Source organism: Leptonychotes weddellii, chromosome 9 (assembly GCF_054177405.1).
Source record: "Leptonychotes weddellii isolate Sample4059 chromosome 9, ASM5417740v2, whole genome shotgun sequence".
Classification (NCBI taxonomy): Eukaryota; Metazoa; Chordata; class Mammalia; order Carnivora; family Phocidae; genus Leptonychotes; species Leptonychotes weddellii.
Window position 1 is genome coordinate 68016721 of NC_138377.1, and position 14877 is coordinate 68031597.

The following is a 14877-nucleotide window of genomic DNA, read 5'->3' on the forward strand; positions in this document are numbered from 1 at the left end:
TTCTTTCCAACGCCTGAAATGAGGTTGGCTGCTTTCTCCCATGTAGTTCAAGGATTCCTCTCCTCTGATCAAAGGTCATAAGTAGACAGAGATGAGAGTTTCTGTGCCACCAGTCCCAGAACCCAAACTCTGTGCCCTGATGCTTCCTCTGCCTGCTCCGGGCTCCCCAAGATCCCATGCATGCTCACTCAGGCTTGCCCCTCTCTGTAATGTTCCCAAATGCTCTCACCTTTCACCAATCCAATTCCTATTCTTTCAGGAACCGGCTCTGCTCAGCCGTTAATGATGCTAATCATGAATGGTACCCACTGAGCTAAACATTTTGCAGATCTGTACTTTGATAGAGGGAAGTTCTTGAGTCAAAGCCTTATTCCAAAGGCAGACTAAGAATGATGGCCTCTGTACCTGGGTCCTGTCGACACTGACACCAACCCAGATTGTCACTCTTACACTTTCTTTAAAGCTATGCTGCCTTGCTCATCACCCAGGTTGCTCCTGTAGCATAAAAACCACAGACTCCGACCTCAGTGGAAAAGCTGTTGATGGCCCGTGAGATTCTGCACAGCAGTCCTGTCTCCAGAGCTCTCTCCTGCCTCCTTTGCTCTCTTAAAGTAAGTAGCAGCAAGCACTGTTGCCCCCGAGGGGATGGCTCAGGGGGAGCGAAATTTCTGAATCTCTGCAGTCTGACTTGACGATATAATGTTTGCTTTCCTTCTTCTTGGGCACTGGATCCAATAAAGGAGGTCTCAAGCTCCTCAACCAGACAAGCCTGCGTGGGGGCTGGGAGACCTGAAATCAAGAAGGAGTCCACTGCTCAAAGAGGTAGAGGGTGAAAGAAAAAACCGGGAGGCCTTGTGTCTCAGTGCCTCCTCCCTACAGGGCTGTGTCCCACCTAAAAGGACAACAGCCCGGGGTGTTCCTGTAGAGTCAGCAATGTGCTCTGGGCTAGACAAGGGAAGAAGTCCACGTGAGGACAGGAGGCACAGTTTTTATTTTTGAATACTGCATCATCAGTCTCGGAGCCGACCTGAACTTTGTTTTCTAACAATCAGGAATCAGAAATGACAGGAGGGGGAAAAATAATCTTGGCACCTCACAAGGCTCATCCTGGTAGCCGGATCAGGAGCAAGGTGCCAGCACTTTTTCCTGCCTCTCCCTGAACGCAAGAGATGCTATGATGGCAAAACTCACCGAAGCACAGGAAACTGCAGTGGCTGGAAATGTCTTTGTCCCTAAAATACCCCACCGGCTTCTGAGTAAGAAGATGGCTGCGAGGACACCAGCCCAAAGCCCAAAGCCTGGAAGACCCGACGTGGTTCCCTGGGGAGAAGTGATGGCCCGCAGCCTCAGCATTGGCGGGGCTCCCACCACAAAATCATCTGCTTCGTTCAGGTGCGACCAAAAGGGACTCTGTAAAAGCCCTGAGTCCCCAGAAAGACACGACAGAGGCAGCAAAATCCCTGGGAGGGAAAAGCAGGGCTGGCTTTATAGAAAAGCTGGTCCCAATGCTCTGGGGGGAAAGGAAGAATGGGCTCATAAAAGAAGTGGGAGGGAAGAAACAGGAAGGTGGCTTTGAAAGGAAGAGAAATGGGATCCAATAAGAAAAGGGGGTCCTATAGGAAATAGTAAAGCTTTGGTAATTTTCTGAGAAGACACAAAATAACTCTGTTCTGTTTGGTGGCTGCAATCCTGGGGGCCTGCCTGGCCTTTTGAAGGCTCTTACACCAACGGACTTACCTTCTCAATCAAGCCTTTTAGTCAAACAACTTGACATGAGTTGGTGTTTGCTTTAGTGAAGTAATTTCTCAACACTGGGCCAACAAAGGAGACAGTGTAATAGCCCTGGGATGAAGGTGTGGGCCTGTGGCGGGCAGCATATTGGAGAAAGGGAAAACGTGGTGTTTTTTCAACAAGATCCGGTCACAAGCGGAACTGATGTCCTATGCAAGAGAAGCACAATGATAATACCCTACAAAATACAGCCTCGTCTCTCATTTGGGGTATTGTTGGAATTACTGTTGCCTTTCATTACACTTCTGTGAAGCCATTAAAGCAGACTCTATCTCCCTACAGTGGCGGAGATGAAACCTCAATTTTCTTAAATGACTCATTCAAGGTCACGGTGAGCTAGGGCTGGAATTAAGAATTCCCACTTCTAAGTTCAATTTTTTATTTTTTATTACATTTCACTCCTACTGGATAAATCTTGTATCAAGGGTAGCTTAAAGACCACGCTCATATAGAAGGGTTTATATGCATGAGGGATTGTGGAAAATGAGCTAAAATATTGGTTTCTGAAGACATGAGACCTCCGCAACCTATACATGATATTGGTAAGAAGCATTCAAAAGGATTCCAAGTCAATTAGAAAATGACAGAGCCAGTGGCTTCCTAAACTCAAAACTCTTTAAATAGTAACGTAAAGAAAAACCCAAATTATGAAATAAAAAATCCTTCCCAGGAAGGAGTGAAACAAATTATCACAAAACAAGCAAAAGAAGCAAATAAACACAGAGACATAATATGATCTATTTTGATACAAACGCTTGGAAAATAATTATCAGAGTATTTTGCTCTCTAGATAAACTCCTCCCACCCTTTTCCAACAATTTCCTCCTCACATCAATCCTAAGGAACCTGAGAAATATATCTGTTTTTCCTCTAAATCAATATTGGGAAAGGAATGAAGAACTGTGTAAAACCGGTATTTCACTGAAATGTCCTCATCCTGCTTAACGATCAAATCAGCCTAAGACAAAATATGCACAGACATCAGAGACACCTTCAATCAGTCACACCTTCTTCAACTGGACACCTGTTCTTGGTCTCGCTCCTCTTACACTGGGCTACAACACACTCCAAGTATATCCAAGTTCACAGTCACCATCACCTCGTGACCCTGGAGCTCAGCAGCTTCAAATCCCTCAGGGCAACCCTGCTGGTGGGCAATCAGCGTCTCAGAGGTGGGAGCCACCCCCTAGTACCGACACAGCCTCTCGGACGCAAGTTCATGTCTTTGGGAGAAGGACTTAGCAGCCACTCGGGGCATTGCCCTGAAAAGGAGGGGATATTGGGCATCCAGCTATTCTGAGACAGCTCCTTACTGAGATCAGCTCTCTGGGGCCAAGGGAAAAGAGACTGAGAGGCCCAGAGCATGGGTATATTCTGAGTTTTGTCATTTTAAACATCAAACCTAATTCGACAGGAGAGCTCAGGTCACCCACAACATATGCCTGGGTATCTGGGTCTGCATTCTAGCACTCCCTCCATTACTACTCACGGTCACTCTGAAACGCTATGCTTGAAGGAAGAAGTCACTCATGTCCACCTCCCTCCTTGAGAAAAAGCTACCAAAAGCAAGCCGGTGGCATCACGTAGCTGTTATGTAAATGGACTCAGCTGAGGAGAAGAAGCAAGGAGGGAACCACCAAGTGCACGTTCACTGTCCTCCCAACCTGGGACAACGTGCTCTGGAGGGACTTGGGCTCACCTTAGTGCCACAGCACACATTCAGGGATTCGTCCCAGTCACACGGTAGGGAGGACCCCGGACCAGAGGAGCAGTCTTGATTCTTAGCCCCTGAGAGCTGCAAATTTAGACAGGGGACAACTTTGCACAAGGACGGTTAAATTGGGCATCTCTGACCAGTCTTTAATTGAAACTACTAGAAACGAACGACTACCTGACTTTGAGTTCTGTTTCAGTGAACTTTGTGGTGGAGAGGGGGTTGGCAAGGAGAAGCTGTGGTATTTTTAAAAACAGTAAGCTGAGGTTTGAAGATGTTCTTCCTTTCTTTCTTTTTCAATGGATACTGTAGCCACAGGGAATGAAGGGGGGTGGGGGTGGGGAAGAGAAAACAGCTACTCCCTGACGGTCTCCGAGCGTGATGCGGTGCCAGCCACTCCAACCCTCTGGAGACCCGGTAATTGTCACTCCTCACTGTAACTTCTTGCTTTCAGGCCAGTGGCTGGCAGGTTTATCTGCTTCTGAGCAGCTTCAGAGCCACGTCAGTGACACTGACGACGTCAGCAAGAGCAATCGGAAGGCAGGATGATGCCGCTGCCAGCAGCAGTGGGAGGGAAAATTTTTCCCCTTAAAGAAAATTCTTAGGCTATCTGTCTGGCTGACTCCCTCTCTCTCTCTCTCTCATTGACTTACATGACTGCCGGTGGTTCGAGAAGGCCAGAGAGGATATGTAGTTTTGCCCAGCCATTTTAAAGTCTGGGGTGCAAGAGCATTTAGTTGACACGATGTGCTGACACTTCCAAGCCCCTCGTGTAGGCACTGCCCTTACTCAGGAGAGGACGGGCTTCCAATGTGTCAGAGGACGCAACCAACCTGACCACCTTCTAGCAAGTGTCTAAAGCCCCGGTACACACACCTATGGTGATTACTGCAGTAAGCCTGGCCCATTCCATGTTCCTGATCGTTCCAGCTGCTTTTATTTTTGTCACTATCATAATAAACAGGATGCTATAACCACTGACGGCTTGACAAGGATCCTCAACACAATGCTGTTCTTTGGTCTATTTTTTTTAAAGTAGGTTTAAAAGCCTCTGCTGTCCGGAATGGCAATCCTCTAAAGTTCCCGGTTGCAAAGATAAGGTTCTTTTCCATTATCAGATATCAACCACCTTCCAGCCCAGGACAAATGTTAGGGCGAGGAGGCATTCCATGACCGACACATGGCCAAAATGCTTTAAAAGATATTGTCTGGGGAAAAGCAAAGAGACCCTAAGGTAGAGGTAGGTGGGGGAGTTCAAACTGCAATAGCTTCTCCAACCCAGGCATATTCGAAGGTGAGAAAACCCCACTTTGAGCACAGCCCTGTGATTCCTGACTCCCCTAAAAGCAGCAAGATAAAGCTAAAATGCTGTGCAAATCAAAATTTATGGTGACTGGATTTGCAGAAATAATTGTGTCTAATTCATGGCTATGGAGAGAGAGTGTCACAGGTCAGAAAGAAGCAGCTCCCATGGCAGTATATGGGGAAGACCACAGCCTCTGGAGTAGTGCTCCATGCCAGCCCGTGGTGGGCACTGAAGTTAACATTATGTAATGACAATCATCAGTAACTTGCTGGGCAACCATGGCCAAGTCACTTGATTTCCTATGCCTCAGTTTCATCAAATATCATCTCCCCAAGAAACCACAGATGAAGATGTTTGCAGGGTTACTGAAAAACACACCTAGAAAACACTCAGGTGATTACTAGGAGCAATAATAATGCCACATGTGGAGTCACTTGCCCCCATGGTTGCTCCCAGCTCTCCCTGGAAGCCATGACTAGTATGCAGTATCTCTGTAACAGAGGTTCTTAACCTGGGTCCTTGAACCCTGCAGTGGGCCACGGATGGAGCCCAGCTACTCTAATCTCTGAGGGTAGGACACCCATAACATAAAGAATTTAAGAACCACTGCTCTACCCTAAGCCTTGGGTACAGGGGTACCAAAAAACACTTACACTGCCTGATGGAGAGGGAAAGGCAAGGAAGGTGACCACAGAAGCCAAGAGAAACACAAAGAGTGGGAATCTCAAGAAAACCACCAGGTTTTCACCTCGACCCCCTGAGTCATCTCTTCCACACTGATCCAATCCGTCAGAAGGGAATTTCTTCGTCAATCATGCCTAGAATATCATTACTAATGAGCAGAAGAAACAACTGATCGAGGAGGGCACAAGGCAGGGAGTACGTGAGGTGTCATCCAGTATCAAGGACACCTGTTGGAAGGAAAGCTCAGGGATTCCACGGGGCTTTGGGAGGAATAGGCAGCTTCACAACAAAAGGGCTGTAAGGAGTGGCAAGTGTGAAGCCGTCTTGAGCTCTTGAGTGCAGTGTGAGAGATGAGGAGGGGGGTCTGGGTCCAGGATGAAGAAATGGGTAATTCTGTAATATCAGAAGGTGGTATCGGAAGGGTGGAGGGTCTCGTTACATCTCCCAAATGAGACCCAAGTCCCAGCCATGACAGAGGAACCATGTTTGGAAGAGAAAGTCAAGGGTTTTGGAGAAGGGAAGGGAATGGTGTAGAAGAGCGACAAGACCTAAGCGTGATCTTCAGAGCCCGGGTCGGAAGGGGACACTTAAAGAGAAGGAGAGAGGGAGAGAAAGAATTTCATTCTAATTCCCGAGAGCTAGACAGCGCATATAAAATGATCTAACACTTATAGAGCAATTTACAGTTTACAAAACATTATGACATTCACTATCTCATTTAATGCTTATCACCCTAAAACGCTGGTTATATTTTCTCCATTCTACACAAGAGGAAACTGAGGCTAGGAAGGGCGGATTATGCGACTTGCTCAAGGTCACCTGGCTGAAATCGGAGCTGGGACGCACCCCAATGTCGCCCCACACCTCCCGGTGGTCTTCCACCTTGAAAGGCTTTCCGTTAACTCCTAAGGGGCAAGGTTGGTGTGGCTACAACAGATCCCCGCCCCCCAGCCACTTCCCCTAAAATCTGGGGCGGAGCAGCGCCCTCCGGTGCCAGGAAGGGGACCTGAGTGACGCGGAGCCACAGACCGGGGTTTCCCCGTCCTGCGGGGCTCGGGAGAGCAGGCGGCAGAAGCCACGACTCTCACACTCCGGGCAGTCAAGTAACGCTCCAGCAGCAGTTGCCGGCTTGGGGCTCAATGTGCGAGGGGCAGCGCTGGGTGAATTCCCTTCCGAGCGATCCCAGGACTGGGACCGAGCGTCAGCGCCTGCTCCTAGCACTTGGCTCCCCACGCTCGCCCCTGCCCCGCTGGTTCTTTCTGGCGGTTCCCCAGTGCACGGGGGCACCTCCGAGGAGGCGGGGGCGGGGGGCGCTGTGGTGGAGTGTTGGGGGTGAAAGAGCGGACCGACTCGGGGGCGAGATCTTCCACTTCTGATCCTCCAGGTCAGGGCAACCGCGAGCAAAGCCTGGCTGGAAGTTTGGGCATCAAAGGTTTCAGATCAAGTAGCAAGTTGCCTGGAGAGCCTTGGAGGTGGAGGGGGATGTCGGGGGTTGGGTGGCGTTAGGGGAAGAAGGGACGGGCAAGAGAAGGTGTCCCTTCCCACGCAGCCCCTGGCGGCCCCGCGGGTGGGTGGCCGGCCCGCCTCTGCAGCCCGCGGGTGCGGAGAACGCGCCGGGCACCGGCAGCCGGCAGCCGGCACCCGGCGCAGCGCAGCCCCTCCTCGCCCCGCTCCGCGCTCCTCCCCGCCTGCCCGCCGCCTCGCCGCCGCCGCGGAGACTCACAGTCCGCAGGAACTGGATCTCATCCTCGCCTCCTTCTCCCCCTTCGGCCATGGCTCCCGAGGCGTCGGCGGTGCCCCAGCCTCCGGCGCCTCTGTTTCCCCCGGCAGCCGCTCGGCGTGCGCTGGCTGCTGCTGCGCTCTTTCTCCTCCTCCTCCTCTTCCTCCTCCTCCGGCTCCTGGCTCAGCCTCAGCAGCGCCGAGCTAATCCCCGACCATATAGGGAGCTGGGCTAACACTCCACTGCACTGCAGAGCGCCAACGCCAACCAAGCAGCCCGCCTACCCCTCTCGCCCCAGCCAAGTGCGCGGCGACCGCGGGCCGGGCAGAGAGCGCAGCGCCCAGCGCGCGGAGCGGGCGGGGGCGGCGCCGGGACCCGGGGGGTGGGGTGCGGTGGGGCCTCCCCCACACACCACCGCACCGCGCCGCACACCCAGCCGAGGCGCGCTGCTCCGCAGCGACGAGAGGGTGCCCCCTACCCTGCTCCGATTCACAAACAAAGGCCAGTTGCTTAGCTCCAGCATGCTTGAGACTGGGCATCAGAGCCCTCTCGCTGTGCCCACCTGGCCCTCGTGTGTGTGCGCGCGCGTGTGTGCGTGCCTGTGTGTGCGTGTATGTTTGTGTTTCGGACTGGAATGCCTTCCTCCGTCCGACCCCAGTGCCTTGTTCGGACCCACAACCGAGGAAGGCTGAGAGGGGTGTGCCTGTGTTCTAAAGAGCGGCTGGGAGAAACGGTGCAGTGAGGATGGAGGGTGACTGTCCATTCATAACAAAGTTTGCAACTCCCTGGATAGCCCTTTCCTCACCTTAAAAGAGCCCCCTCCCCTCTTCAAATCTAATCAGCACGTTTTACTAACCTCCCCCCCCCATTGTCTATTATTGCTGGACAGAGTAAGTGTTCCCTGTACCTCAGGAAGCTTCTGGGGCTCCCCATTCCATTCAAAATTCAGAGGCCAGGTGGCATAAGAACCCTTCTCCTCTGCCAACCCCCAGTCTAAACTTTAGGGTGCAGCCCTGTGGACTCTAAAAGGGATAGAGGAGTATATACAGTGGGACCTTTTCCAGGTCCTTGGGCTGCTGGCATCCCAGCCAGCCTTGAGTGGTTTTCCAGGGTTGGGGACTGTAGGATTGGTCCTTGCTAAAGGTGAGGGTACAGGGTGCCACCTTCTGTCGACTGGCCAGGAAGCTCCAGGGCAAGAGAAGTATTCAAGGGAGGGGACACTAGGAAGAGATGTAAACCTAGGATGAAGAGTAATCCAGAAGATGTATGGGGGAAAATTCTTGGCTGGTGGTAACAGAGGACACTGGAAACCCAACTGATTTCATGGCTGCTTTGTGGATGAGCTCTCTCTTGGTTCTGCCTTAAAGACCTTTCCTGAGCTCTAGTCCCACATTTTCTACTGAACATTAGAAATGCTAAGAAAAAACAGAAAAAGAAATGCTAAGAAAAATCATGTGTTTCTTATATTGTACCCAAACTGTTTCCTTCTAGAGCTGCATCTTGGCCCTAGTGCCTCCTCTGAAGCCTGCCTAGAATATGTCAAACCATCTGCACATTGTGGCGCTTCACATATTGGAGGGCACCTGTCATGCTCCCTTTTGTGACCCACCAGCCACTCTTACTTTCTTCTGGCTGAAGATCCTCTTCCCCTCACCATTACCTGTTGCATGGTTTTCAGAGCCTACATCATCTTTAATGGCCTTGTTATTAGCATTCCAGTTTGTTTTCTTCCTCCTAAATTGCAGCACTCTCCTCCCTCATTTTGGACAGTCTGTGCATGCTGCCTAATAGTGAATTGGTGTTAAAGCAGCACTAGTGGTACCTGTTAGATTTACATTTAACTAGACTTTCTAAGGTTGGGGCGCCTGGGTGGCTCAGTTGTTAAGTGTCTGCCTTTGGCTCAGGTCATGATCCCAGAGTCCTGGGATCAAGCCCCACATCGGGCTCCCTGCTCAGCGGGAAGCCTGCTTCTCCCTCTCCCACTCCCCATGCTTGTGTTCCTGCTCTCTCTGTGTCTCTCTCTGTCAAATAAATAAATAAATAAAAAGAATTCCTAGGGTTGTTTTTTCTTCTCTCCCTACATGGACCAAAGTCAAGTCTTGGCCATTTTGGCCATGTCCAAGTACTTACGCACCAACTTTAAAAAATACTTCTTCTTCTTATAATTCATTTTATTAGTTTCTGTCTATATGTGGTCCTTTAAGATATTTTTGGATCTCTCTTGTGCCATCCAAAGTGTTAATTATCATTAAACTATGTTATGGCATACCTTTGGCATACCACAGGACCCCTTCTCAGGTTAAGTTTATACTTGTGTTTATGATTACTTAATAGGTAAAGAAGCTTCCTAAATATATTATTTTGCAGCCCAAATTTCTTCTTGTTCATGAGATCACAAAAGCCTTTTTCACATACTTTACTGAAATCAAGACCCATGAAGTGGGATACTATTTGCTTTATCGGTCAAATAACTCCACCACAAAAAGGAAGTGGAAAAGGAGCATCTAACACCATTATACATCTACTTGGATTCCTGGTGATTCTTGCATTTCTTTAGTGTGCTCAAACATGAGCTGTTTAATTACCCAGCATAGGATTTATTCTGGGGCTCAGCCTGTAGTTTCTCACCCTATGGTTTCAGCTTAAAGTGGGGCAAACATAGACATTCACCTCTATGTGAAATCCTCTTCCATTCTCTAAGATTTCCCCACAATCCATCAGTAATGGTACTGTAGTCAGGTGATCAAATTATTTCACCACCTTAGTGTTCAATTCACCCAGGTCTGCAGAAATAACATTGACTATGACAGCCAAAGTCCTTGACCTTAGGGATAGCTGAAAGAGTGGGAAGAAAGGAAAGTAGGACAGGTAAGATAGGTAGGTAGGTAGATTTCAGACACTAGGCTTTGATGTTTGTTTTGTTATTAGTTCTCCCATCAAGTCTAGGATAGAATAAACTAAGATTAAGGTTTTTTTGTTTTTTTAAAGATTTTTATTTATTTGACAGAGAGAGAGATAGCCAGAGAGGGAACACAAGCAGGGGGAGTGGGACAGGGAGAAGCAGGCTTCCCGCCGAGCAGGGAGCCCGATGCGGGGCTCGATCCCAGGACCCTGGGATCATGACCTGAGCCGAAGGCAGATGCTTAACGACTGAGCCACCCAGGCACCCCTAAACTAAGATTAAGTTACTTGCTTACATTTATATATCTGGTACGTGGCAGAGCTGACATCCAGCCCTGGATTGCCTAACTCCAAGCCCAATCCTTTTTAGTACTTTTTACACTACACCACCTTGTTTCTAGGACAGCAGGTCAGATTCATACGCCCCTCCCCACCACCCTATCCATGTCCCCCACATATCAGGCTTGCTCCTCCAGGCCCTGTATTTTAAATTGAGTCTCTCCCAAAACCACGTAGGTATTCTTTGTAGACAACCAAGGACCTGGACCTAGGTCTTAGAGGATACAGCACCTACTACAGTCTAATCGAAAACAAAACAAAACAAAAAAAACAAGCCTCCCAGGTTTTAAACCCTTTCTCTGATAGAGAAAGCCATCAGCCATTAGCGGCCATCAACAGTCACCTGCAGTGAGGGGTCCGCAGAGCAACAAAATACTTTGGGGATGCTCAAGTCATTCAAAGCCAGCCCTGCCAACCAGCAGCATTTGAATGTTGGGGTGCTGTGCAGACAGTATCACCAGCAGCTAGAAAAGCACACAATAACAACCCTATGCCCTGTGGGGTCAAACTAGAAATTTTTCATTTTTGTCTTTTCAGCCCTTCTGTACCTTTTACATATATAAATCTTAAAGGCCTGACAAAATCTGAAGCCTGATTATTAAAATAAAATTCTCATGTTTATCCCCCCCTTCCCCAGGCAGATTCTCAAATGAAGTATCTGGTCCTGAGGATTTTCTCACCTAACAGGGCCCCTAATGTGTCCTTTACCAGCACGACTGACAGAACTTTAAAATACTAACGTGGACATAGTCACATAATTCAGTATGTCATTTGCTAGGCTTTCTCACCGGGTGAGCCCATCCTCCAAGTGGTGTTAATGAGGCCAAGGTTGTGGATTCAATTCCAGGAGAGCCAGTTAGCTTCACTCTGTTTGCTGACCAAAGACCCTGGCCCCTTCACTCTGGCCAAGAGCCTCAGATCTTTGCTCCATACGGAATGCAAACCCAAGCCTGGGGACTCACTGAGATCTACCATGTTTGGAGACACATGAGCTAGGAGTCCACAGCTGATGGAGAGAACATTCGCCCATATGGTTGGAGATATATTAAACTCTATACAACATTGAATCTGTCTTCAATAGCCATGTTGGCTTCATCTCCTAATGACAGCAGTCATCTGCTGAAAATACATTTCTTCAGCTAATTGCACTCATGGCTTTGGTCTGCATTGACTTGGGTTCCACTTAGAGGAAGTATCAAAGGCAGTGATGGAAAAACTGTACAGTAGATGGAACTGCCTCCGCTAGCTGCCATCTTTTTTGACACATTACCATATCCATAAGTACCATCTATATATTGACTGAAGATTTATTTATTTTTCCATGAGCAAAGAAAAAATCCCCACCTTTCTGTGCCTTTCCTTCAAGTGTTTCAATTGTAAAGCTCTGTTACTGGCGATAGGGCGAAAAGGTATTGTCACCAGTTAAGTTCATGAACAGAAATAATTCCTAAAAGGACACCTGGTTTTGATTTGGTGCTGAGAGGAAGGATGGCATACATACTTACAGAAGTCTTTTTTTTTTTCAATGTTAAGAGATGATTATCATTAGTTCCCAATATCTTTGCAATAAACTACTAAACTGATGTATTTCTTTGGCCCAAAGAAATGGAAGCCATACCAAAAAAGGCTTGACTTGAATTCCTTTCTTTATTAGGGAGGGGACAGGTGGAAGAAAACATTTTTCTTCTCCTGATGTTAGCTGTTTTCACTTTCAGAAAAGCCACAGACATCACAACAGGCAAGGATCCACAGTTAAGTATACTTCCTGCAGCCCAACACATGGAAATGCCCCCTTTTTTCCCCTGACACCTGAAGTTCGGAAGATTACATAATAAGGTCAAAGTTAATATGCCACGCTGGTGAAAGGCTCCTGAAACAAAACCAGTCGAAGAGGGGGGCAGCCTCTGTGTCTTAGCAGAAGTGGAGGCCAGGGGGACACCTGCAGGAGCCTGGGAGGCAGATCCTCTCCCGGGTGCCATCCTGTGAGCTGATTCATCCTCAGGTCATCTCCATTTGGAACAGTTTGTGAAAACAATAGGTCACGCCACCAGCGGTACACATTTACCTCGAGGTCAACCTCTGTTTTACCTCGAACTGGTACTCTGGCCATTGTATCGCACAAACTTGGACATAAGATAGCTGAGGATTTGAGTCCTGGATAAGACTCTGCAATTTAAGGATTGCATGCGCCTGAGCAAATGATTTCAACTCTCATAGCCTATTTCATCTTCTGGAAAATTGGGGGTGAAAATACCTACTTCGCCAGGTTATTTTAAGAATTCGGTAACTTAGTGATTAGGAAATGCTTAGCAGAGTGGCTTGTAAAAGTGCTCAGCATAAAATCCTGAGATAACTCTTGAAGATGGGTCCCCTTCCTCCTTTGTATTGGTTTCCAATGCCTGCCCTTTGGGTCTGCCTGTGTTCCTGCCTCTCTTAAAGTTCCATTCTCATTTGACTTTTCCTGAGGCCTTACTCCCCGCTGCCGCCCCCCAAAAGACACAATGCCTCTGATTTCAGGAAACAATTTCCTGCCCCAATAAGCGAAACATTCTAGGCATATCTCAGGCATTGCAAGTTAATGGTGAACACCAATACTGCCTTTTGATGTTTGCTTCCTAGGGAGTTTTATTCTGAGCTTTATTATGTCTGCATCTTTAATGAGAAATGTATTCTGTTGCTCTGGCATAATTGAAATTCATGCCTTCCTCTGGAAGGTGGAATTGTCAGTGCCCACCAGCCTCAGGTTTCCCTGGGGCATTATGAGATTGAGATCTAGTGGCTTATGAGACTACACTTAATCAGATAAGTCTCACTTACGCTAAACTCAGTGCCTTTGAGTTCTAATTTCTGCGTTTTAATTTTTCCTGCAGTTCAGTGGCACAGATTAATTGAAGCCACTGCCAGAAACAATTTGCTCTGACCCGCTACCGTTTTAATAGTTCCTGCCAAAAGAGGCGGGGATACAGTGGGAAAGGAAATGAAGGGAGATTGGTGTCATGTATTTCAGGTGCTAGGGTGAGACCCCCATTGCAGTAGGTAAAATGTAGATAAATAATGTTTCTTCTGGTGCTAGAGTATGTTTCTATGACCAACCCTGGGTTCAGTTTATCTCTCCAGGCTCTTCTGAGTGGATCTCATTTCCAGTATCTCTGAGCTGGTGAAATGTCCTTTCAAGTGATTCAAGGAATTTAACAAAGCACAGCGTCTTTCTCATTACACTGCAAGGATGCACAATTTTCTGTTGGCATTCAGAGCTCCAGTGTCCCGGAATGTGAGCTCTACTTTTGAAATCTCTATGCATGTCACTGCGGCTCACAAGTAAGACAGGATGCCTCCAGACTCTAACAAGAGCGGTGCTGCGGGTGACCTGTCACTCTCATCTGAGATCCAAATAAAAGTCAGACATTTTAAACTCTACCCGTTACGTTCAATCTAGAATTGAAGAGGAAATAAGTGGGGTTCCTGGGTGGCTCAGTCGTTAAGCCCCACCTTCGGCTCAGGTCATGATCCCAGGGTCCTGGGTTCGAGCCCTGCATCGGGCTCCCGACTCTGCGGGAAGTCTGCTTCTCCCTCTCCCACTCCCCCTGCTGTGTTCCCTCTCTCGCTGTGTCTTTCCCTGTCAAATAAATAAATAAAATCTAAAAAAAAAAAAAACCAACAATATATTAAAAAAAAAAAGAAAAGAAAAGGAAATAAGCATTCGAGTCCAGTGAGTCCATGGACCAGTAGAAACTTAGAGAAAATTTTCAGCAGTACCAGGAGGTTGCCAGTTTTTTACTTGCTGTTTTAAGGATGTTAAAAATCCGACTGCTGATGCCTATCACCATTGTTTTATAAAAGAAAGGCCATTTTAACATAACAGTAGAAAGGACAAGTCTTTTTTTTTTTTTTTTAGAGGGGGGTTACATAGGAAGAGGGAGAGAGAGAATTTACAGCAGAGGCTCCACTGAGCATGGAGCCAATGACAAGGGGCTAGATCTCAAAACCCTGAAATCATGACCTGAGCTGAAATCAAGAGTTGGACACTTAACCTACTGAGCCACCCAGGTGCCCCTAAAAAGGACAAGTCTTAGAATTTAAAATAAACAAATTTGACTTTTTTAATAACTCACTATATTATTTCCCTCTCTCCCCTTCCCTCCTTCCTTCTCTGCAAAGGAGTTGAAAACATCATCAGAGATCAGCACTGGTTTGGGAATCACCAATAAAGTGAACCTCCTCATTTTAAGATGAGGAAACCGAGGCTCTCTGAGGTGAACTGAATTAATGAAAGCTGGGACTAGAGCCCAGATCTCCTGGCTCCTCGTCTAGTATTTATTTGTTCTGCCTTCTTTGTAATGGAATTCAGGGTAATGGCCCAGAGGTACAGCAAGATCCTGGAGTGTCTTCTTAATCATCAAATACAATGATGCTGTCTTCTAT

At 47.9% G+C, this 14877-nt stretch overlaps 1 protein-coding gene across 1 annotated transcript in view; it reads right to left on the bottom strand.

Annotated features, from left to right (window-relative positions):
- RYR3 (ryanodine receptor 3) overlaps positions 1–7424 on the bottom strand; it is a 483582-nt gene extending 476158 nt beyond the window's left edge. The window contains exon 1 of the mRNA XM_081831839.1: positions 7219–7424. Coding sequence (XP_081687965.1) covers positions 7219–7269 — 51 coding nt within the window. The 5' untranslated portion in view covers positions 7270–7424. The remainder of the gene's footprint in view (positions 1–7218) is intronic.
- Positions 7425–14877: the final 7453 nt, after the last annotated feature.